The sequence below is a fragment of the Phalangium opilio genome, unplaced genomic scaffold (genome assembly GCF_054372755.1).
Source record: "Phalangium opilio isolate 3A_F unplaced genomic scaffold, DU_Popi_V2 ptg000003l_1, whole genome shotgun sequence".
Classification (NCBI taxonomy): Eukaryota; Metazoa; Arthropoda; class Arachnida; order Opiliones; family Phalangiidae; genus Phalangium; species Phalangium opilio.
In genome coordinates, this window is record NW_028324145.1 from 3,219,903 (window position 1) to 3,243,262 (window position 23,360).

At 37.7% G+C, this 23,360-nt stretch overlaps 1 protein-coding gene and 3 non-coding genes across 4 annotated transcripts in view; all 4 read right to left on the reverse strand.

Moving 5' to 3' along the window:
* shot (dystonin-like protein short stop) overlaps positions 1–23,360 on the reverse strand; it is a 156,196-nt gene that overhangs the window by 35,147 nt on the left and 97,689 nt on the right. The window contains exons 8-20 of the mRNA XM_089834673.1: positions 6,119–6,285; positions 5,809–5,924; positions 5,536–5,639; positions 4,624–5,430; positions 4,433–4,561; positions 3,546–4,256; positions 3,299–3,453; positions 3,112–3,226; positions 2,374–3,009; positions 2,069–2,259; positions 1,781–1,943; positions 1,424–1,507; positions 521–736 (exon numbers count right to left, since the gene is read on the reverse strand). Of these exons, the coding sequence (XP_089690799.1) occupies positions 521–736; positions 1,424–1,507; positions 1,781–1,943; positions 2,069–2,259; positions 2,374–3,009; positions 3,112–3,226; positions 3,299–3,453; positions 3,546–4,256; positions 4,433–4,561; positions 4,624–5,430; positions 5,536–5,639; positions 5,809–5,924; positions 6,119–6,285 (3,594 nt within the window). The remainder of the gene's footprint in view (positions 1–520; positions 737–1,423; positions 1,508–1,780; positions 1,944–2,068; positions 2,260–2,373; positions 3,010–3,111; positions 3,227–3,298; positions 3,454–3,545; positions 4,257–4,432; positions 4,562–4,623; positions 5,431–5,535; positions 5,640–5,808; positions 5,925–6,118; positions 6,286–23,360) is intronic.
* LOC149717130 (U4 spliceosomal RNA) lies at positions 19,103–19,240 on the reverse strand. The gene has a single exon (XR_016368482.1). It is a non-coding gene; the product is annotated as a U4 spliceosomal RNA (small nuclear RNA).
* Positions 19,806–19,944, reverse strand: LOC149717131 (U4 spliceosomal RNA). Its single transcript, XR_016368485.1, has one exon. It is a non-coding gene; the product is annotated as a U4 spliceosomal RNA (small nuclear RNA).
* Positions 20,539–20,677, reverse strand: LOC149717132 (U4 spliceosomal RNA). The gene has a single exon (XR_016368483.1). It is a non-coding gene; the product is annotated as a U4 spliceosomal RNA (small nuclear RNA).

A 23,360-nucleotide genomic window follows, 5' to 3' on the forward strand; every position in this document is an offset into this window, starting at 1 on the left:
TTGGGTGAAACGAACGAGACACGATAGATAAAAAGTTAGTTCTACACAAAATTCTTGCAGACACTTTCTATAGGAAGGCGCCGTTTAGGGATGAATCTTAAATATAATATGATATAATATTTTTCTTATCTCGTTTCTTGGGAAAATCTGCCCGAAGCAGACTGCCCTTAAAAGGATAATTATATGACGTAAAAGTCATCTAGCGTTTTTAAATCAGGTTATATATGATTATATTACTTGCTGTCCTGCGAATTTCGTGGGCGATAGCAACGATATCAAAATAGATATTTAAATTGAAAAACCGTTTTTTTCCAAAGTAATTTTGGTCTCTATATGTATAATCAAATTTCTTATTACGACCGCCTTCGTTAGAGATTTTCAAGGGTTCAAAGCAACGCCATTTAGAATACACTAATCCTCCAAAAATTGTCACACTTCTGGGGTAGTTTCACCTCCTTACTTCCATTTTCGCACGATGACACTTATCAATGAAATATATATAAAGAAAACGATTTCCTACCTGGACATCTTGTTGCCTTGAAAGCATGTCCGTCAAGTCGTTGATCCTCTTGACAACCACGTCGACGACGGTGGTGTACTGATTGTTGATGTCATCGAGGTCGTGCGTCACCAGTTCGGCTCCATTATGAACTTTGGGTTTCTTGATGGACCTCAACTCTTCGGGGTGGAACTCAACCACTTGGTCGCGGTAGTGCCTAACTCGGTCGTCGTAGATCTACACGGAGAATTGAGAAACAAATTTGGGTTTTGGGGGGCCAATGGTTACGTAGATATGTTTGGCCAACTCAACAACACGCGCAAATTCTCCGAATAGGCCATTTTGAAAGTTGAAATATATGGCAAGCCAAGAACCAAAGAACATCTTCGAAAAGAATTAAAACCATCCATATTGCTTAAGGCGTATTTGTCAAACTACACTCGAGGACATTGTCCACGTGACCATGTTCAAACACGACAATTATCTTCAGCCACGGGGGTAGGATATAAGAACTTTACACATTCAAAGGGTTTTTATGGGTAGGATCTCAACACACACGTGTAAAGCCAGCGAAATGATAATGTGCTGTGATTACAGCCATTTTTGTAAACACCCAAAAATTACAGTTTTATAGACACGATTCACGCTGTTTTAAACAAACCCAACCAAAACTGGGCGGCATACAAGTAATTTTAACGAGAGAGAAAATTTGCCCAAAGCGAAACCAACATATTCTTGAAATAAGTTGAATTTCCATAATAACTTGAAAACCATTCTGAATAATGCTGTTAATCAACTTCGTGCCCAATTTTAAAAACCAACAAAAAAAAAACTTTCCAAAAACTAAAGGAGTTACTTAGTTATTTACACATAACGATCAAAATCCAAAAAAGATGATGAAAAAACAAAAACTAAAAACAATACCTTCGTTTCTCTTATGAACCTTCCTCCATCGACGTTGACCCGTTCGATGACACCCTTCTTGTCGGCCAATGATGTGTACAAATTCTTTAGCAAATAAATGACCCAGGGTCAAAAATTGAACCTAGGCAAAAGTCTAAAACACACCCTCCCCCGCTAAAAATAATACACCATCTTAAACTGTTTCAAACTCGGCCGCAATTCGTAAAGAAATCGTTAAAGTTACGATTAATTGAAACGTTAACGTTATATAGTTATTTTCTAAGTACAATCATTTAGTTTAACATTCCTATCTAATCTAGTCTTATTATTTCTACTTGTAGTAGGATTAATACCGTGGTCAATTTTTCGCAGGCTTACCTTGGCAGTTTCTAGTTCAATGGAGGCTTCTTTAGCCGTCAGGACCTTGATGCTCTTAGTACCTTTCAGGTTAATCTCAGCCTTGTTCAAGTATGACTTCTCCTCTTTGGCCTTCGTTTGGTAGGAAGCCATCAGTTCGGCGGCAGCTTCGCAGCTCCTAAGCCTAAATGATTCAAACAAACAAATGCAAACACTCTTTAAAAATTTCCCTTAAGTGTCGACTTAGTCCCAGTTTAAAAGGAATAATAAGAGTTTTGAGACACGTAATAATCTTCTAACGAAACGTACCTCTCGTTGATTTGGTTGCGAGCACTGTCGAATCGTTTCGTCAGTTTTCGGACATCCTCTTCAAGCTTATTAACATCAGAATGAATGGTCTGTTTGGGGCGACTACGTTCGGTTAACCGTCGGACATTAGCGGCGTCGGCGGGCAGCTGATCGATCAACGATTGCTGGTTCTCCATCGAGTCTTTCAAGTTCTAAAAACATTGAAAGAAACGGAAACCCGACACAACCCCCTTAATAACGAAGTCGCAAGACCCAAGCCGAAACTCTAGCCACGTCATCAATCATATTGAAACAAGCGAACTTACATTCAATCCAGACTTCATCTTGCGAATACCATCTACATCAGGTGGGATTTCGTCGTACGAGGTCAACTGCAACTCCACAGTTGACACGAAACGAGAAGCTTCGTCCATGCTGTGGACCGAGATCTCAACGGACTTCAACCTTTCGATGTACAAGTGGGACAAACTCCAGATGCGTTCCCAAGTATCCATCATATTTTCGTAACGCGTTTGCAACGCCGGTGTTTTGTTCTTAATGGCGTTGAAATAGGCCTTGGCGTCGTTAACCTGAGGCTCCAATCCTCGCAACTCTGATTCAAATTCCTTGTGTTCGATAACCAGGACTTCCAGATTTCCTAAGTCTCTGGGGATTGGCGCTTGAATACGGGAGTTCAAGATACGTTCCTTCTCGCTCAGGATTGGTTGTAAGTTTGCCGATAAGTCGTTAAACTTGCGAGTGGGGCTCTTGGGGGAACGTTCCTCTTCCTCGTCTCTTAGTTTTTGCATCAATTCTTGGAATAATCGGTTGCAGAAATCAATTTCTTCCTGCAAACGTTTCAGCTGAGGATCGTTGCGATCCCCTTCGCTCAATAACTTATCAGCGTCTTCGTTCAAGGCTTTCATAATGGCTTCGCGTTGACTGGGGCCCATGGCGCGGAACTATAGCGGGGAAACATTAATTCTTACCAATTCTGTTCACCAAGTCTTGTCGGTGCTATGCTATAAGGTAAATATGCCTAACTACAATAAATGTAGACGTACTTGAGCTAAATCCCATTCTTTCACGATCTTAATGGTAGCGAAAATCATGTTCAGTCTAAGCCTGTGTTGTTTCTTGGCCCATAATTGGACAACCATATCAAATCTTCGTTTCAAACTAAACGTTTTAAATTTTAGAAAATCAGGTTACGAACATTTAACCGGTGTTGTGTCTAATTGGGGCACTGACCTTTCGGCTAAGTCAATGGCTTCAGTATTGGGTGGCGGGATTAAGAAACACACTGCGGGTACCATCCCTTCGGTTCCTTGTGAATTTATCACCTTCCATTTGACTTTTTGCGAATTATCATGAAGCCAGCATTGCTCGTCTTTAACAATGGACATCTGAATTTCGGAGAACATTGCATTTTTAGGAATTTTTAGGAGTAGACGACTTGGCGTAAACATTTTCGTGGGACTAATCATTTAGGACTTACATTAAGTTGCTTGTAAGAACAGAGAGGCACCACTCTCAAGGGTCGAGGGAGGGGTTGCCTTCTTTGCTTCAAGGGAACGATGTCTTTGCTGCGATCAATTAACTGCGACACGACGGATCCGTAGCGAGTCAAATCTTCGCGTACTTCTTGCATTTCTTTCAAAAGTCGTTCGCCTTCGTCTATTGAGAAACTCTGCCTGCTGTAGGTGGTGTTCAACTTTTCGTCGATACGTTTCAGCCATTGCTCGCATTCTTTCGATTCATTAAAGAATTGATGGTAATTGGAAGCGTGTTTCAAATGGAGTTGTAGACAAACGGTCAACTGAAGGAGCAAGGACCACTGGGAATTCATAGCGGCTAGATAAGCCTCGATACATTTGGCAGCCGGGTGCTTCTGAAGGACCAAACTCTCGCCACGATCTTGGACCGAATTGAACTGCACTTCGCGCCTCTCCAACTCGTTTGTGAAGGACTCTTGGTACTGTTCGATATCGACAAGGTTGAGGTTTTTGGCACTCCAGTCGCGCGAGACTTCGATCTCTTCCTTGTCGTTCATCCAGATCAGCTCGTTTGTGGCTGATTGGATGAAGTCGTACAAGGTTTCCAAATCGCTCAGGCGTTTGTTGGAAAGAACTAATAGCTCCGAGTAACCTTTGGCTAGTTTATTCAATAGTTTACAGTATAAATCGAACTCTTCGCCTTTAAATTGATTCTAAAATTGCAGGAGAACATTGTCTAAGTAAGCCCTTATCCGCAATAGCAACATTTGCATGATATTGGCAAGAACCAATAAACGTATCCCAGAACATACGAAGACACATAATCCGCGTGCTTCGTGTGTTCTGGGCAAATGACTGCATTGGCTCTTGCTAAGGTAATAAATAGTACCTTTCTAGAATCGCACTGATCGATATTTCTCTGGAATTGATCGATAAGCCTATGTTCGGTTTGGTGTTGGTCCAACAGTTGTTGGACACTCGGTAAATCACTACCATATTCGGCAGTATCCAAAAATTTCTACGCGAAAGTGTCCCTTTAAATTAAATACAAATCCCTTAAAAAAATGTACGTGTACTTACGAGTTTGCTGTTAACCCATTCAATACACTCTTGTAAGAAACGGAACGTTTCGTTGGTTTCCACCAATCTAGATTCGCTGATAACGGTGCGTTGCTTGGAAACCTTACGTTCTTCGGTTTTATAAGACTTTGAGGATAATGGCGTTAAGAGTCGGGATTGGAAGTCCATACGAATGCTAACCCATCTTTCGTGCAAGTGTTGGACTCTTCTTTGCAACTCGATGGCTTGATGGTATCGTCCATCTTTCAAAGTTTGGACATCCTTATTCATGGATTTTATACTCTCTTCGGCGTTCTTCAAGTCAGCTTCTATTTGATCGCAATTTGCCTTGGCGTCCATCGGATGCAATCGTTGGAAGCGTTTTTCTTCTTCGGAAATATGTCTCTCGATATCGTCAAGTTTACTGTCGCATTGCTTGGCTTCCCGGTGCAATTTCTCAGCGAGTCGTTGCAGTTTCTCCAAGCGCGCGATCTCCTCGTGAATGATTTGGTCACGATCTTGGTGGGCTTGCATCATCTTGTTCCACCTCCTTTCGATGGAGTCAAAGTGCAACTCAGCTTCCAAATCGAAGGGAGAGTCGCGGTACGTTTTCTTCATTTCGCGGAAAATATGCGACAATCTTTGCTTATCATGAAGCCTGGGCGGAACGTCCTCGACTCGGAATCGAGTACATTCGGCCAAAAGGGCCTTCATTTCGACCAGGGTATTGGGGAAGTTACGGTCTTGTAGCATGGAGGTTGATTCTCGGATCCAGTGGTGAAGGGAAGACGCGAGTTCACGGTAATCTTCAACTCTGTGTCGTTTCTCCTATTGTTACGTTAAGGGAAAATTAAGGTTAACCTTGCAAAAACCCAGCCCTTCGCGAATTAGGCCTAACGACATCATTCTGCCACGTGAATTTTATCTACGTACATCATCTGAGAATGGATGATAGCTCGGCGGAACTGGGAAAACGTCATACAAGGAAGAAATATAAGTGATCAGAGACTTCTCGTCGGGTTCAGGGGTATCGACATCTGAAAAGGTCATTAGGTCACCAATGTGAATTGAATACCCGGGGATTCCAATTCTCGTAGCCTATCAGATCAGTTTCCCCAAGTTCCCAACCCATAGTGCTGCAACAAGACCTTGATGTTTCTGATAGACTACGCGTTCGTGTCACTGTGGATAGGGGTTTAATCTAACCTTCTGGGTCGAGAAGTTTCGTAACACCGAATTCGCGTTCGGCCAATGTAAAAGCGCTTTCCAGGTTCTCCCTCGCCGTCCTCGTTCGTATTGCTCGGAAATCCATAATGTCGGGTCTTCAAGAAAATTATGATATCCCTTATTGATTAGCCTTTGACCTTTCTTTCCTTATAAAAACAGGGTTGCCACGAAAGTCTTTCATCTCGGGATTAACAAACTAAATCTAACATTTCAACCAAAACTTCCTAACCAATTTGTGTTTACCCTAATCTGTGGCAACCCTAATAATTTCCGTAAAACTTGGGTTTACCGGTTTCGGTGAATAATAGCGTTGAAGGCCAGCCCATCACGCCAGCTTCTGGTAAAATCTGAGACTTTAACGCCCGGATATCTATCGGTGGTACTCTGGGCCCACCTGAGCAGAGCTTCGCGAGCGCTAAGGCTTTCACCAGTTTGTCCGGTAATGATATCGGATATCTAGAATCGTTTAAAAACAAACCCTAATATAACTTCCGTAGACAAAAACCATTCCGCGATCGAGCGTTTTTCCAAGACGATTTATTCGATCATGATTCGATTAATAACTATCGGAGGAGCGTAACTCGAAGCTATAATAAACATTGATTAGGAGGTCACGTATACAGGTCAACCAAGAGGCAGCTGACCCGATAATACGTGCTTTTACCGGCAAAGTTTAATGAGGGTAAAGCATGGGTAGATCAACGAAATCGGGAGATTCGGGCCTTGTTCTCGCGCAGACTCCCAGCACAGCACCATGGCGCATAAATTATCGAGGGAAATTAAAGGAAGAGGTATCGAAACACCTGCTGAGTTTACTTGAGGTTTTTCTTTTTTAGGTTTTTTTAAGTTGAAAAAGAAAGAAAAATACATATAGCGTGTTTTCCGGAGACCATACAAATTTTCTAATAATGAATCGCATTGATTCTACCGATAATGATGAATTAATACATAGCTGAATACTGATATATTTCAAATTTTACAACATCTATGTTCATGTTAATATTAAATAAATTTTATTTTACATTTACTTTTCATTTGGTTTCTCTAGTAAAACAAATCAATATCTAACGATTTCACGAAATCGAAGGTCTTTTCGTGATTCAAAATTTGGGTTTTCATCAACACGAGTTTACTTTCATTTTAAACATCCTCGTATGCCAACCTTTATATTTTTTGGCGTGTGAAGATGAATTTTTCAATAAATGGGAAAGATTTATTTGCTTGATTGAAAAGATTTCGTTTGTAGAAACTTCTGCCGGCGCTTTAGAAAACGCAGCGTGTACGAAAACCTTGAACCGCAAAAAATGCGTGGGCCTAACTGCCCTTTATTTGAAAAAAGGGTTGTATTTTGCCAAAAGTCGAAAAAGACCGGCGCAATTATGTAAACTGCGATACATCAAATGGTTAGAACTTTAAGTCAATGATTGCGGATTTTCATGAAAACGGAACTCGGAAGATTCAATAAAAAGATGCTTAATTAGGAGTTAATCGCAAAGCTAAAATGCTACTGGTCTAGAATATGACGTTCTTAACTGGCTTAATGGCTACTTGGCTAGGGGTTCACCTCCGTCCCAACCTTGAGAAGAATTCAACCAAACCACGCACTTCTAATGAACCTTTCCTCTAAGTGTTACTGATATCAACCAAGCAGTTTGGTCAATTATGGTAGCGAATTATGATGTATAAAGAACACAAAAATAACCTGGTAGTTTCTCATATAAGATCATAAGTTTATAAGCTATGTTCCATAAGTATGACACTACTATACTTCGTAATACTAGAGACTTTCTGCTAGCTAGTTCGAGAACGACAAGCGAGAATTGACTACACTCGGTTTTGCACTCCGTCTTCCTATTTAGTCTGTACTAATTAAGCCTTTGACAGCGCCTCACCAGGCGTCGCTTTACCTCGAATCTCTGACGTTTCACCTACGTCACTTCATGACAAACTGTCAGTAACCACTGACAAACTTATGGAACATATCTTATGAACTCACGATAAGATTAATAGTTATCAGCTTTCTCTGTGAATTGGCCTAAAACTACGCAATTACCGTTTCGAAGAACGATACCGCAATCGTAATTTTAAGGAATTAAAATTTTAATTTCAAGAAATAAATTTTTCAAACGTGTGACGTGCGCGATTCAGATAGGAAATTTGTAGGAAAATATTTCAAGTTTTCAACTTCATCAACGTAACGGGAAGTTTCAAATAACGGAAAAGCCAAACAAAGCTATACTGTATACGGATATAAATATTTAAATTCCCGCTGAATCAAGGATGAATTAAACGTACCCTAAAATAGGCAGCAAAAAAAATAATAATAAATTAAAAGTGTTTGCATGTTTGTATTGAGGGCGTTAACACTCGGATGCGAAAGTACAAAAGTACGAGGAGAAAGTGCATTACATAAAAAACAAACACCCTTTATATTATTATGAAATGAAAACATTGTGTGGTTTACGAGGCGTAAAAGGAAAGCCTTGGCTAAACCAAAACTGAGCCGATGGATCACTAACACTAACAATAGGTTTAGCGCACGTACAGCAACACTCAATCCGAGGGGTACGTCACTTTGTATAAAATATTTCGTTCTGTAAACTATAGAGACTTTGTCGTTTAGAATTTAGAGACATTTGTATTTGTTGCCCCCTTTCAAGATATTTTTGTTATTTTTTGGAACAACATTTCAAAAATTTGAAACTCAAACGCCCGTCTATATTTTATACCATAAGTTTATAAGATGTGTTACATAAGTATGGCACTTCCTATACTTCGCAATGCTAGAGACTTATTGAGAGCATAGTTCGAGAACGACGCGAGAACTGACTACACGCGGTTTTACAGTCATCTTCCTATTTAGTCTGTACTAAGCCTTTGACAGCGCCTCACCAGGCGTCACTTTACGAGAATCTATGACGTTTCACCTACGTCACTACGGTGACAAGCTCACAGTAACGAGTCACAAACTTATGGAACATATCTTATACTACGGTTGAAACGCGAGGACGTTATTAAACAAAAAACAATTTATTACATTTGTGGCCGCCATTTTTAAAGATGGCCGCCAATTAATTAAATATTTCTTAGCGCGTACCTACTACATTAGAGTAACGTCCTTGTAAAAGTAAAAGTATAGCCTTCTAGGTAAAACGGTTTGGACTGTGCGTTGATTAGAAGTCGGTAAGTTAGTCAGCATTTTTACTTATATAGATATAAAAATTCGACCCCAGAATTTATATATATAGTGTCGTGCCTCTCGATGTCATCACCACGCATATTAAAATAGAATCCCGTAATAGGCTTGAGCGAGCCGGAAATAACTTTCCGTTATTCAACAAGTACCTTTACGCTTTTAGAAAATGAATATAATAACTATAGATACACCCTGTACATATACGATGGTATTTATCATATTGAATTAAAAGTGGCTTCATCAGAAAACAATTCCATTTTAGGTTAGGGGAGTTGTCAGGGAAAATATATAAATATAGGCCAAAGATAAAAAATAATAATAATAAATTCCAATTTAAAAATGAATAAATATACTGTCAAGGGGGATGGGCGGATATGTCACGTATTCATTAGCATTTTGAAATAAATTTATCGTACGATTAAATTATCTAACCTAATTAAACAAATTATAATTATAAGGATTATGGAAAGTAGGACTGTATAAGAATAAGAATAGCTTAACTACAAACAGCGCAGTCTTTAATTTCCTCGTGAAAGATTAAAAAATTCCATTAAAACATAATTATTCAAGGGGGAAATTGTGTAAAATTACTGTTTGGTAATTTTTAACATAAAAATTAGAATATGCTGCTAATTTTAGTTATATATGAGAGACAAAACCAATATCGCCCGGAAATTATAAAATTTAATTTATTAAACGTGACAATAATGTTCAAGCTTGCTAATCACTCCAACTCATCATTAACTTTACTTCTTTCACTACTTATTACCTTAACTAGCTGTTACCCGCGGCGTCGCTCGCGTGTAATAAGAACTTCCATCAAAATGATATAAAGAATATGCATCAAAATGATATAAAGAATGGGTAGATTTTACTGATGACTAATATTTTTGTAGCACCCTAGGAGCAGCGAAGGCACTCGGCGTTGCCCGTCAGCCCGTCGGTACATTTTTTATTACTTTTCACGCGGACATTATTCCATTCTAGGGCAAGCGGTTTGGTCTGGGCGTTGATTATCAGTCAGTCTGTCAGTCAGGACTTTGATTTATATAGATATAGATTAATGACTTTACACTAATTTTAAAATAAAACTTGAAGGATACCTGATAAGTATACATTATTCAAATGAAGCTTTTTTTATTATTACTAAAGATTGTAGAAAGTATAGTTGCTTACAATTCATGAGTCTCATCCTCCAAATATATACAGGGTGTTTCTGATAAGTCTGGTATAAATTAAGGGGATGTTCTTTGGGCGATTTTGAGTCGAAAATGTTCTATCTCCATTTTGCCGTCAGTGCCACTGTTTTCGAGTTATGATTCGAGTGTTTTAGGGATGACCCCTTAATTAAATTAGAAATAATTGTCTTAATCAGTTTCTAATTAAATTTAAGGGGCCATCCGTAAAATACTCCAAACATAACATGAAAAATGTGGCCCTTGTGACAACATGTCATAGAAGTTACATTTTCGACTCAAAATTGATTTCCCAAAGAACATCCCCCTTAATTTATATCAGACTTATCAATAACACCCTGTATATGAAAAAGCAAAGCTATTTTACAATTCCTAAACACAGGTAAGTACTAAAATTGATATTGCGTAAGACTGACAACGAAGGTACTTAAAAAATATAGGTGGGCGATTTGTCCATAGAACATTACGACATATGACAATGAGCTGTCATATCAGGAAAATAAAAATTAAAAACTACGCCAAAAAAATAAATACTAGAAATATTATGAAATTTTAAATAAATACAGAACGTGTGACTTGATAAGAAGCTATATATACCTATACAGGGTGTTTGTGAAAAGTCCATCAATAATGAAAGGGCGTATTTATTGGGCCATTTTGAGTCGAAAATGTTCTATGACATTTTGCCGTCCGAGCCACGGTTTTCGAGTTATGATTTGAATATTTTAGGGATGACCCCTTCATTAAATTAGCGCTGTCTTTCAATTTCTTAATTAAATTTAAGGGGTCATCCGTAAATTACTCCAATCATAACTTGAAAACAGTGGCCCGAACGGAAAAATGTCATAGAACATTTTCGACTCAAAATGGCCCAATAAATACGCCCTTTCATTATTGATGGACCTTTCACAAACACCCTGTATATGTCATGTAGCAGACGGCCCGCTTACATCCTACGCTAAATATAATGGGGGGGGGGTTTGAAGGGGGGATTAACTTAAAAAAGGAGGGCGAGAAGAAAGTAAGTACTACGTAACATTCTAAATTTTGTGTAGGGGATAGCCCGAGGCAAGGCAAGGCTTGTTGCGCTTGGATCTCTAAAAGATTGACTATTTTCTAAAGGTACACAACGATACAAGTTTTACCTGGGGCATCGTTTCGTATCTTTCTCTAGACGTGTCCAAATATGGAGAAAGACCGGTATGAGGTTCCAAACGGATGGGCGGGAAATATTAAGTGACGTTTCTTCGTACAATCCCAAAACTTTTATTTACTTAAAACGAATTTGAGATTTCAGTTATTAGAAGTCGAATATATTTTTAAAACACGTGTTAAATATAGTTTTTGAGCTCCTCGCAAATTTGAGACTTGGCTATTAAATAAGAACAATTTTCCTTACATGGAATAATATACTCCATCAGCATCTTGGAATTTGAGACTTAGCTATTATATGCGACTATTTTCGTTAGCATGTGCTATATAGTTTTCATGCTAGGAGGATTCATACAATTTACACAAGGAGATCACACTACTTGGAGCAAAAAATGCAGACTATTTAGCCTGAAAATTGTGTACACTTACATTTACTATTACAAAAGAACAATTTTCATAGAATTTGTTATTTAGCTGTTGTATGTGAATATTTTCATAGGATATGCTCCTTGAGTTCCTTGCAATTTGAGACTTCACTATTAAATAACGTGGTACAATATACTTCTTTAGCCCCTTGGAAATTTAAATTTAGCTGTTATATAAGAATATATTTCCAACGCCTTGCAATTTCAGAGAAATTTAATTAACACGTGCTAATGTGTAGTTCTTGAGCGGCTTGGAATTTAAGACTTGACTATTGCATAATAACAATTTTCTTAACACGTTCTACATATACTTCTTGAGCGGATTGAAATTTGAGACTTCTCTATAAAAAAACCTAGATAGTTCTTGGTTATCGGCGTAAAAGATACAAGATCACTTTCTACAAGAGGAGAGATTATGAGGCACACATTAGTCATTTTTCAGGTCATTTCGAAATCAATAGAGTTTTCTCTAAAGACGTTCTAGCAGTTGCCTCAGTGTTGCCAGACCGTTTCTGAGCCAAGAGACTGCAGAAAGGCTAGCAGTTGGGTTTGAATCAGTAAGTACTTGTTGCCTCATAGAAGGTATAAAGCTTACAGAGAGATTGGAAGCCCTTCAGTTAAAATTATTTACGTAACAATATTTTGAAATTAAGTCTGTCTTCGTTTAAGTAATATATCAGGATTCGTATAACTTTTGGACATTTCGAAGATTTTTCCCATACATTTCCCTGATATTTCCAGGTGCAAGGCCTTCAAGTAACTGCAGGAGTGGTTTTGTGAGGGCATAACTTACAAGAGCCATATACTTTTCCCTGAATTTTACTAAAAATTATAAATTTCCCTGAAATTTACTAAACTTCATAAATTTCCCTAAGTTTTTCAATAAATATTACTAAAAATTATAAATTTCTCTGAGTTTTCCTTGAATTTTGCTAAAAATTATACATTTCCATGAATTTTACTTAAAATTATAAATTTTCCCGAGTTTTCCACGAATTTTACTAAAAATTATAAATTTTCCCGAGTTTTCCATGAATTTTTAGCCAATAATTTATTTCCCTGACATTTTCCGGTACTCCAGGTTTTATATGAAGCCTGTATTTTATTTACTGCCGCAATACTGCGCGATACTGTATGAATTAGACCAGAATGCTTCAATTAGGTTCCAATACTGATAAACCATATATAATCAAATGGTCAATTTTTTAAATTAGAGTTGATTAAATAAATCAACAGTAATAAATTTGAAAATACTGATACTGTTTGTTATCACGCTATTCGCCAAAATCAGAAACATTTCCTGAAAAACCTATCACTCGCTTCAACGCCTATCCATGAAAACCTAACCACCTAACATTTTTTCCAACCAAATCTGGGCCCCTGACGAGGCAGCAGCCTTTTACATGGATTCATGCCTTCTACGTGAAACCTACGCCATGAAATAAAAAGTTTCCCTAAAAAGTCAGTCAGAATGTCATCTGGCATCCAATTAGAATTCTGCATTCGAGTCACGCTCGTTTCACCCATAATATAAATTATAAGAGGAATATAAACCAGGTATGTAAAAAGAAAAAAATAAATAAAAAATGCAAACGTAATTTTGATGTAGTTTCCCAACGATGAGATTTTGGATTTTATTTTTATATATATTTGTGGACGGATAACGAGGGGTACAACACTGTTATCTTTAAGTCCACTGTTAAAATATTTTGATTACCCAAAAATGTTTAGCATCTTATGATATTGTCCCACAGACCATTTAAAACAGTCATATAAAATGTACAAAACATTTATCTTATTGTAAATTCAACTAATTTGTTTAAGTTTATAGGATGGTTGAAACGCAGATATTTGAGCCACTTTAACCAAATCCCCTGACTTCGTTGAAATCGTTAAAATTCCCTGACCTTTTTGGTCCGTTCCCTGACTTTTGGTCTATTCCATAACTTTTCCCTGACCTTTTTGGTCTATTCCCTGACTTTTCCCTGACCTTTTTGGTCTATTCCATGACTTTTCCCTGACCTTTTTGGTCTATTCCATGACTTCTCCGTGACTTTTCCCTGACCTTTTTGTCTATTCCCTGACTTTTCCCTAACCTTTTTTTTGGTTTATTCCCTGACTTTTCCCTAACCTTTTTGGTCCATTCCATGACTTTTCCCTGCCTTTTTGGTCCATTTCACGACTTTTCCCTGACCTTTTTGGTCCACTCCCCCACTTTTCCAGGTTTTCCCTGAGTTCTGGCAACCCTGAAGTCTTACACGTGTGAAATTATGAAAATTCGTGTAAACAATTCATGTAAAGTCGGAGTGACTATTCCCTCACACCTTATTATACAAACGGGTCTAAGAATTTGGCATGGTCCAGTGGTTTCTAAAAAAAAAAGCTAAATAACTACGTGGTATGTCGTTTTCAAAATGAGACTGTACCGAAGCCAATACGGGGATGGGGATAACTGCATTCTAAATCTAGCTAAACTATAATATAAATATGGTTTTCCATTTAGTAGCGACTGAAAGTGAAGAAAAGCTCGTGTCATGATTTGGAATAGAAACACAATTTCAAAATGCGCTTTCCATTTTTTCAAAGAATGCTAGCACAAAAAAAAATGCCTCGGAGAAAATCATAGCCTAGAGGGTTTCCTTTTGGCTTCCCTGTCTTATTATGTCTGACTTTTCTATAGGGGTCGAGAAGTGGTCTGTCTTGTTCTGATTTTTTTATGATATTATATACCGCTCTCCATACATTTACGCAATTAAAATTTAGCCTCAATCGAGAGACGCATAACTCCATAACATCTACTTCAAAATTTTTTTCGAATTTCATCTAGCATTTCGCAATTTTATCACAGGGTTGTCACGAATTTTTCAGATTCTAATTCCCTGACTTTTCCAGGCTTTCCCTGACCTTTAGTACGATTTTCCCTGACCCTTTTTACGATTTTCCCTGACCCTTTTTACGATTTTCCCTGACTTTTTAGGCCAATAGGCCCAACTATCATTGTTCTAAATATAAGTAAACAATTGCTTTTAAATCTCATTTTTGAATATTTAAAGTCAAACAATGAGAAGCGAGGTCGCCAATTTTGGTGTCTGGTCAGTAGTCAAACGCGATTTCGCTCAAACGGCGTATAAAACGTCACCCAGGTGGATGGTTGAACCGCAGATACTTGAGCCACAAAATTCATTGACTTTGTTGCAACTCTTAAAAATCTCTGACTTTTCCCTAACCTTTCAGGCCTATTTTGATATTCCCTAACGTTTCTATTCTAGGTTTACTAGGTTTTCCCTCACCTGTGGCAACCCTGTATTAAACGAATGTAATTTGCGAGAATAAGTAATCAATAACTTGTTATCCAAAATTTATTAATTTAATTTACGTTAATCTTAACAACGTACTGTCTCAAACGTTTTCAAAAACTAATTACAGGACTGCAACATGAGTGTCGGTGAGTCGCCTCTCGATTAAGGACAGTATTTGTGTCGCGTGAAATGTAAGAAAACGTTATATCATAACTATAATACTAACTCGAGGACATAGGGTAAATGAACTCTTACAACTTAACTTCCAAGTTAGAAATTTTTTCGAAGGTTTTTCATTCTTTTTCTTTCGTTGGGATTATGAAACGAAACGATTAATTATCTTTTAATTAAAGGCGTTATAAATTATTATCATTTCATTTCACACTTTAGAGGGGTTTTAATTTAATAAAAGAAATGAATGGTTTTGGGTTATGACCCAATAAAGGCGCGAATGCGAGAGCGTGCCGCTTTGTAAAAACGTTTTTTATCTCACGTATTACTTATCAATTTTGACTTTATTATCTATAGTTCCGTTCAATATCAAGTTGCGATGGACTACTTTCAACCCTGCGACGTTTAATATTGTTTATTAATCCGCCCCAGCTTTATATAAGATTGCAAACTGCTCCTGGCTAAAGCCTTAATTGAGGGAGTTAAGTTTATGACCATTTTGATAGATTGGATATTTGTATGACCCAAGTTATATAGGTTTACGCGAAATCAATTTTACGGATTAGGCTTAAAGTATTACTTGAATTACGTCATAACCGAGGCTTAGCAGTAAATATTCCTGTAGAAAACCAGTTGTATCCAAAGGTTATACAGTAACACGTCAAATAAAGGGTTCAACTGTCATTAGTAATCACGAAGCCAAATGAGTAGGGTAAGTTATTTGAAATTAATTCATTCATAGAACCTGTATTTAAATTCCAAATTCCCCAGTTTATTTGATAACTGATACGTAAATGATGATAAAATGATTTGCCCTAAAATTGAAATAAGCAGCAGATGCTTGCCTTTGACTATATAAGCCTCTATGGAGAAAATATCAGAGTGCTGATTCCCTACAGTACTTAAAAGGTAATATAAATTCCAAAAGGCTTCGCGTAAAATCTACTATCAAAATTCCAGTGAAGTACTAAACATTTACACGTTTGATATCAAGTTTTGGGGTAAGGAAAAGTAAAACTCGTTTAGATAACATTTGGGTGAACTGAGAATTCGATGACAAAGGTCAAGATAATTCCAGATGGTAATTAGACTTAAATATCAGACTCGATTCACGCAATTTGAAATTTAACAACTGTCAACAGTTGAAAATAAATGTAGCTTAAAGACAATCGCAAATCTCTACATGTTACAAAAAGTATACCATCTACGAGATCGTATATAGATGAAGCAATATAACTGGTCTAGAAAAGAAGTGACGTAACTGACGTCAGCTTGTGACATCACAATCGCAAATCCCTTTAAACTTAATACTCCCTCTCTTTTAAATCTCTGGAGGTACTCCCCAACTCTCAAAGAAGTTCGAAGCCACCCACCCCGAACCAAACTTTGACAACTCGCTAGGTACGTGTATCCCTATTTAAAATTCACGTGGCAGGAGATAGTCGGATAGATAACAAAGTACATCTCGTTTAAAATATACCTCCCACAAATAAACAAGTATATATAAGGCAAAGGCTTAGCGTGGATCATTACCTTTCTATGGTACTCGCTATTGCTCGACTCGTGCGAGGACCTGTAGACGCGTTTCGAATTCTCTCGGACTTCATTGTCCGTCGAAGTACTTGAGGAATGTCTAATGGGCGGGGATCGTGTCTGGGTTCCGGAAGACGAGAGCAATTGTCTATGGTCAGTCGAGGTCCCCGACGTGACCATTCTTCGACGTTCCTCATGGTGGGAGGTATCGCTGACCGCCTGTTTATGCTCACCCCGGGTCAAGGTTGTCGTTTTCCTTATGACCCTGGAGGTATGGACCGTCTTGAGCCCGCTCCGATTGTGGGCGGTCCTAAAGACCTCTCTTGACTCCTGAGAGGCGGATGACATGGAGGCCTGCGTTTGGTAAACGGCGGCAACCACGCGGTCATCCGGTTCCAATTGGTCACCAGGATCGGGGACGTTATCAACGTCATCATTTTCGCGGGTTCCTTTTACGAAAAGCCGGGCGCCGCGAACGAACGAATACATCGTCGCGCGTTAAGCCTAACTCCAAATTTGGAAAAACGTGCGAGCAGCCTCGGCCGCCGGCTGTTTTACAACTAGGGTCGTGATGGAGGGAGTTGAAAAACCGCGGTATCCATGCGTTTATGGCCCGACGTAAACTGAAAACTAGTTTTTTAGAGAAACGAAATTCGGCGGTATTTAAAACAATGACTCGTCCTTCTTCGGGTAACTTTGCCTAAAAGTTACAACCAGAACGGATGCGTGTCCCAGTGGCTCAACGCGTTCTGACGTTCGTTCTGAGTTTTTGACACGCACCAGCGCGCCAAAAATTTTCGTCAAAGACCTACACACGCCGCGAACGCGCACTTTAACTCTTATTCTACCTTCAAAAATGTTTCAAACATCCTTTTTTCATCGAAACTAGATTGGAAAAGTTCTATCTACGTTGGGTAAAAAAACACTTTTCGCGTTTCAAACTATTCTTCGACGAAGCTAGTTTCACGACGCCCATAGAATAAGGACTTGCAAGACGGGTTTCGGCTACGAAAGCCGTAATACTTCTTTCCTCCTCGCTAAGAAGGGTGGGCCAAACACGATGGTAAGGGGGGAAAATGCTAAAAAATCAACGCAACGATTGAATAAGAATAATTTTTTTCCTTTCCCGGCGGTTATTCCCTTCTCATAATACAAGGAGATTCCAAGGTTCTCTCGTACTTTCACTTATTCACGATGCATTTCCTTAACAGATTTTTGTCTTATTTACGTCGCATCCGGAAAGACAAACCGCGGGTTAACTCGACAAAAAGGTTTAGAAAACTGAATTCCAGATATTTGAAGCCCCGTAACTACGCCCGAAATTGCGTACAGTTTCGGCATAACTTAATAACAGTGCTTGAGAAAACGCCTCCGTTAAATCTTCGATAATTCTTCAAAGCTCTTGCCCGTTTCTTTTTCAACAGGGTAGTCGTTTTTGTTTTTAGGGCCTACATACGATTGGAAAAAAAGGACGACCAAAGGTAGCTAAGTATAAAGGTATCGATGTTACGTCACGGAACCGCTACTACGCGCGCCGTTATCCGTTTTCCGTAAAAGGACACGAGCCAAAAACTCTTTCGAGATTGAAACCGCGATTGAAGCTTGAATGACAGTGGAGAAAAAATACTTTCAGCCCGTATTTCTATTGAAGTTTTCATAACTGACTTACGAACATTCCTTTCCCTTAATGGGAGTAATTCTTAATAAGAACTAGGCTTAATCAAATTGGGGTGGATCCCGAACAAAACAGAACGCTTATTCCAGCTTAACTATTTAAATCACCTTATCTTTGTTCCGTTATCTTTTTTTAATTATGTAGAGCTCCGTTCTCTATGTATCGAATTTGATTCTGGTTCAACGTATCTTGGATTAGATAACACATATATACGCATTGTTAAGATTAGATGCTGGTTGCCTGGTGCAATTTGATTATTTTCAATTAAACTTCGAAGACGTAGATCAGAGAGAGAAAGATAGATACACCGGTGAAATGTGTGTCAAGTTCAAGAAGGATAGGAGACACTGTGCTGAGAAATTCGTCATCAATTTGGAATTGAGTCCAAAGATGATTTGAAATGTTTAGGCGCAGCTGATATTATTATGTTAAACGTATTGTTTCTACAGTTCTACTATCTTACTTTGCAGAAAATTAGTTGGTCGAATGATAATCGTTAAAATACATATTAAATTGAAATATCGTGACTTAATTGATGAAAACTAGTAAAGACGGATTCGCAATTAGACAGTGATAATACTGGTAGGTGTGAATAGTGGTGTAATTCATTTTGGATTTTTCATGACGCCTTATGGCCTGTCAAAAATTGCTATAGCCGACGGTATTTCACGTCGTCTCAGCGGGTATTGGGTTAAGTTTTCAACTAGCAATAGTCACAACTCAGTTAAACTTCATTGTTTATGACAATGCCTCTGCGCAATGATAAATTAACACTAGAAAATCTAAAACAGTTATACAAACACCATGCCATCCAAAAAGCGCGGTATATGGTCACTATTTCGTAAATATTAACTATTCTTGACCTCCGATCACCAACGAAACTATTTAGTGTCACTGCACGCTATAGTCTCTAAAATATTGTCAATAACATCAAATTCCTGGGTTCCGGTACATTTACTTACAGCGCAACACGTTATTTTAATGGCGACTTAACTGTTTGGCAAAGAGAAATTAATTGTGGAGCAGCTTTTACAGCAATAATACAAATGCTAAAACCCCATAGGAAAAGAATGCGTAACTAGTGCTAAGTTGACCAAGGCTAAGATTGGACAGCGGGCCAATATCACCTCACCATTTATTATTGGAATTTTAAAACATAATTCAAGCAGAAGTGTATTTTATTGAAGTTGTCTTGCAATAATTAAGAACAGTTGGCATATTTAACAAGCCCCCGACTCTTACCCTCACCGAACGTTCACATCAAACAGGATGCAAAGCTAGCCACTGAAATATGTTCGTGAGTGTAATTGAATTTGGATTTTTCATGAGGCCTTTGTGGCCAGCCAAAAATTGCTATAGCCGACGGTATTTCACGTCGTCTCAGCGGGTATTGGGTTAAGTTTTCAACTAGCAATAGTCACAACTCAGTTAAACTTCATTGTTTATGACAATGCCTCTGCGCAATGATAAATAAACACTAGAAAATCTAAAACAGTTATACAAACACCATGCCATCCAAAACGCGCGGTATATGGTCACTATTTCGTAAATATTAACTACGTTGAACCTCCGATCACCAAAGAAACTATTTAGTGTCACTGCACGCTATATTCTCTACATAATTGTCAATAACATCAAATTCCTGGGTTCCGCTACATTTACTTACAGCACAACACCTTATATTAATGGCGACTTAACTGTTTGGCAAAGAGAAATTCATTGTGGAGCAGCATTTACAGCAATAATACTAATGCTAAAACCCCATAGGAAAAGAATGCGTTACTAGTGTCAAGTTGACTAAGGCTAAGATTGGACAGTGGACCAATATCACCTCACCATTTCTTACTGAAATTTTAATAAATAATTCAAGCAGAAGTGTATTTTAAGTTGTCATGCAATAATTAAGAAGAGTTGGTATATTTAAGAAGCCCCGATTCTTACTTTCGCCGGAAGTTCACATCATACAGGTGAAAAGCTAGCTACTGTCAGTGGTACAAACTGCAAAAGTAATTAAACTAGTACATACGATGGTGAGTGTATTTGATTTTGGATTTTTCATGAGGCCTTTATGGCCAGCCAAAAATTGCTATAGCCGACGGTATTTCACGTCGTCTCAGCGGGTATTGGGTTAAGTTTTCAACTAGCAATAGTCACAACTCAGTTAAACTTCATTGTTTATGACAATGCCTCTGCGCAATGATAAAGCAACACTTGAAAAGCGAAAACACTTATACAAAAACCATGGCATCCAAAAAGCGCGGTATATGGTCACTATTTTCGTAAATATTAACTACGTTGAACCTCTGATCACCAAACAAACTATTTACTGTCACTGCACAATATATCCTCTACAATAATGTCAATAATTTACGTAGATAAAGTTGTCAAAAAAATAAAATCTGAAGCAATATGCTATTCGAAAACATGAACTAATCATAAATAATGCATAGACTGAAAAGTGTTAATTACAACATAGTTTAAAAATTATTCCTGCCTATAAAGGGATATAAAGTTAAAATCACGAAGTCTGTGACGTCATGAAATTCCTGGGTCATCAAAGTCAATTCTTAAATAATAAAAAGAAAAAACACGCAAAAAAAAACAAAAAAAAAACAGCGAAATGCTTTTCGAACACTTGAAGGAGTTCTTCAACTCGTCAAAATGATTATTTTTATGGAATTTTTATATAGCTTAGTGGAGTCTGGTTAACCGTCTCTCCGCTTAGACTAACATTTATAAGGGGGAAAATGTTTCATATGGTACGTAATGTTTAAAGAGTCATACATAAATTCAACCCCAGAAACCTTTTCTTAGAAAAATATTGAAGAGAAGGCGCATTCACTCAACAAGGATGCGGATTAAAAGAAAGTTTTATATACAATCTGAAATAATTTCGTGTAGATGTATTTCTCAGACAAAATGGCTAGGGTCATCGTTAAGATTAAGATTTCGGTCGACTGTATGAAGCTATTCAAGTTCCAATACGAAATACAGTACCCAACGTTGCCCGGTTTATTTTAAGGGACTGGAAATAGGGAAGAGTTTTAAGTCTATGCAGATACTAAACAGTAAATAGTCTTTGGAGGCTTGGAGCCACCCAAATTAAATATCTGTAAGATGTTGTTATTTAAGAAAGTAAGTTATACAACTTTCAATTTTAGTAAAACAACGCTTAGAGTTTATTCATAAAGCTAAAATGTTACGTTCTACAACAGAACCATGTTTCAATGCCAATCCACCCTCGAGGAACTCTACCACCAAACCACTTCTAAAACCTTCCCCTAATGTTACTAACGTCAATCATGTGGTTTGGTCAAATCAGGCATCGAATAGTGATTGATCATAAAGATCAAACATAACAAACAAATCTACAAATATATACAGTATAAGAAACTTCTCGTTTTGGAGATGAAAAGTTTCTTTTGGCAACGTTTTCTATGATAAAACTATCAGACAGTAAAAATATGCCTACTTCATATACGTGAATGGCAAAGACACGTACGCTACAAGATTAATTCTTACGTCAGAGATCACCCCGAGATCCAAAAAAGGGAAGCCTATTTCTCTAATTACAGTTGGAAATGTTCAGGACAATTAAAAGGTATCAGAAAGAACATTAAACTAAAATTAATTTCGTTTCGGGGTACGAAAATAATCATTATAGATTAATATCGCATGCATTTCACACCGTGACATATCTACAAAGAAATTTAAAAAATTATGTGCCTCGGGCTACATAAAGGTACTGATTTCTTAATTGAAAAACTTAAAGAATACAGAAAAAACTTAACAAACACTGGGGAAAAGAAAAACTCATGGGTGTAGTCAGTATGAGGTTTAATTCATTAGACACTTCCAAGGGGTAAACCGCTCCTGCTGATCATTTTTGGATCTCTTCAAAGGGCACGGGTGCGTTCAGTAACACGCAACGGAGTTTCCGTTGAAAGCGAATTCATTTGAAGAACATAATGAATAGAGTGGTACTGAGAGGGGAGGACTTACGGAGACGTGACGTTAATATTGGTAGTCTAAATTGCTGACGACTTCCAATATGGTTGCCAAAACTGAGGTAAGGGATAGGAGGGTGTGGCGTCACGATAAAGTTCGTAGTAGCAGACGATATCATCCATAGTTTATTTGGAATAGCCTTTCAGTAGGAGATTATGTTGAACGACGTCTCGTTTATTCAACTGAGCTTAACCCGTTTAGACTCCGTTTGGCGTTTCTGAACGCACCAGTAGTAATTTTTTCCTCGATAAGCGACGCTAAACCTTCAGACTACAAAATTCATAAATCTCGAATTCAAAGCGAACCCCTCTATGAAAACCATAACATTCCACACACTGACTTTCAGAAACTAAAGTTCTAGCCACAAATTCAAAACCCTAGGCATATAATCTTCTTTAGATAAATCATAAAAAACCTACCAAATATAAATGATTTTTAGAGACTATGGGTGTATGTTTTTATACATAGTTTATGCTTAATTAAATTATGCTTGACTTAATAGTTGCAACAGTTACTAATCTTGGGAACCTCTCTATTGCGATATAAGATATATTAAACTTAAATTTGGGTAACTTAATTATGAACTTTGGACTTGTTTTGAATTAACCTTCCTTGGTTTTTCCAATTTTGAAATATTAGTAAACTAGTAAAGAAAAGAAAATAGTGTTGATGAAGTGTTCAAAATGAAAGAAATTAATGTTACGTGACGGGTGTGACGAAATCAAACGAAATATACGTCTTTGGCATCCATAAGAAACTTCGCTCAATCATTGTATATGTGTTGTATTTAAAATATTACTGTACCATATAAGATAGTTACGTAGGCGTTGTAAATTATGCAAAAGGAAATACAATAAAACGGATTCACCACTTTCG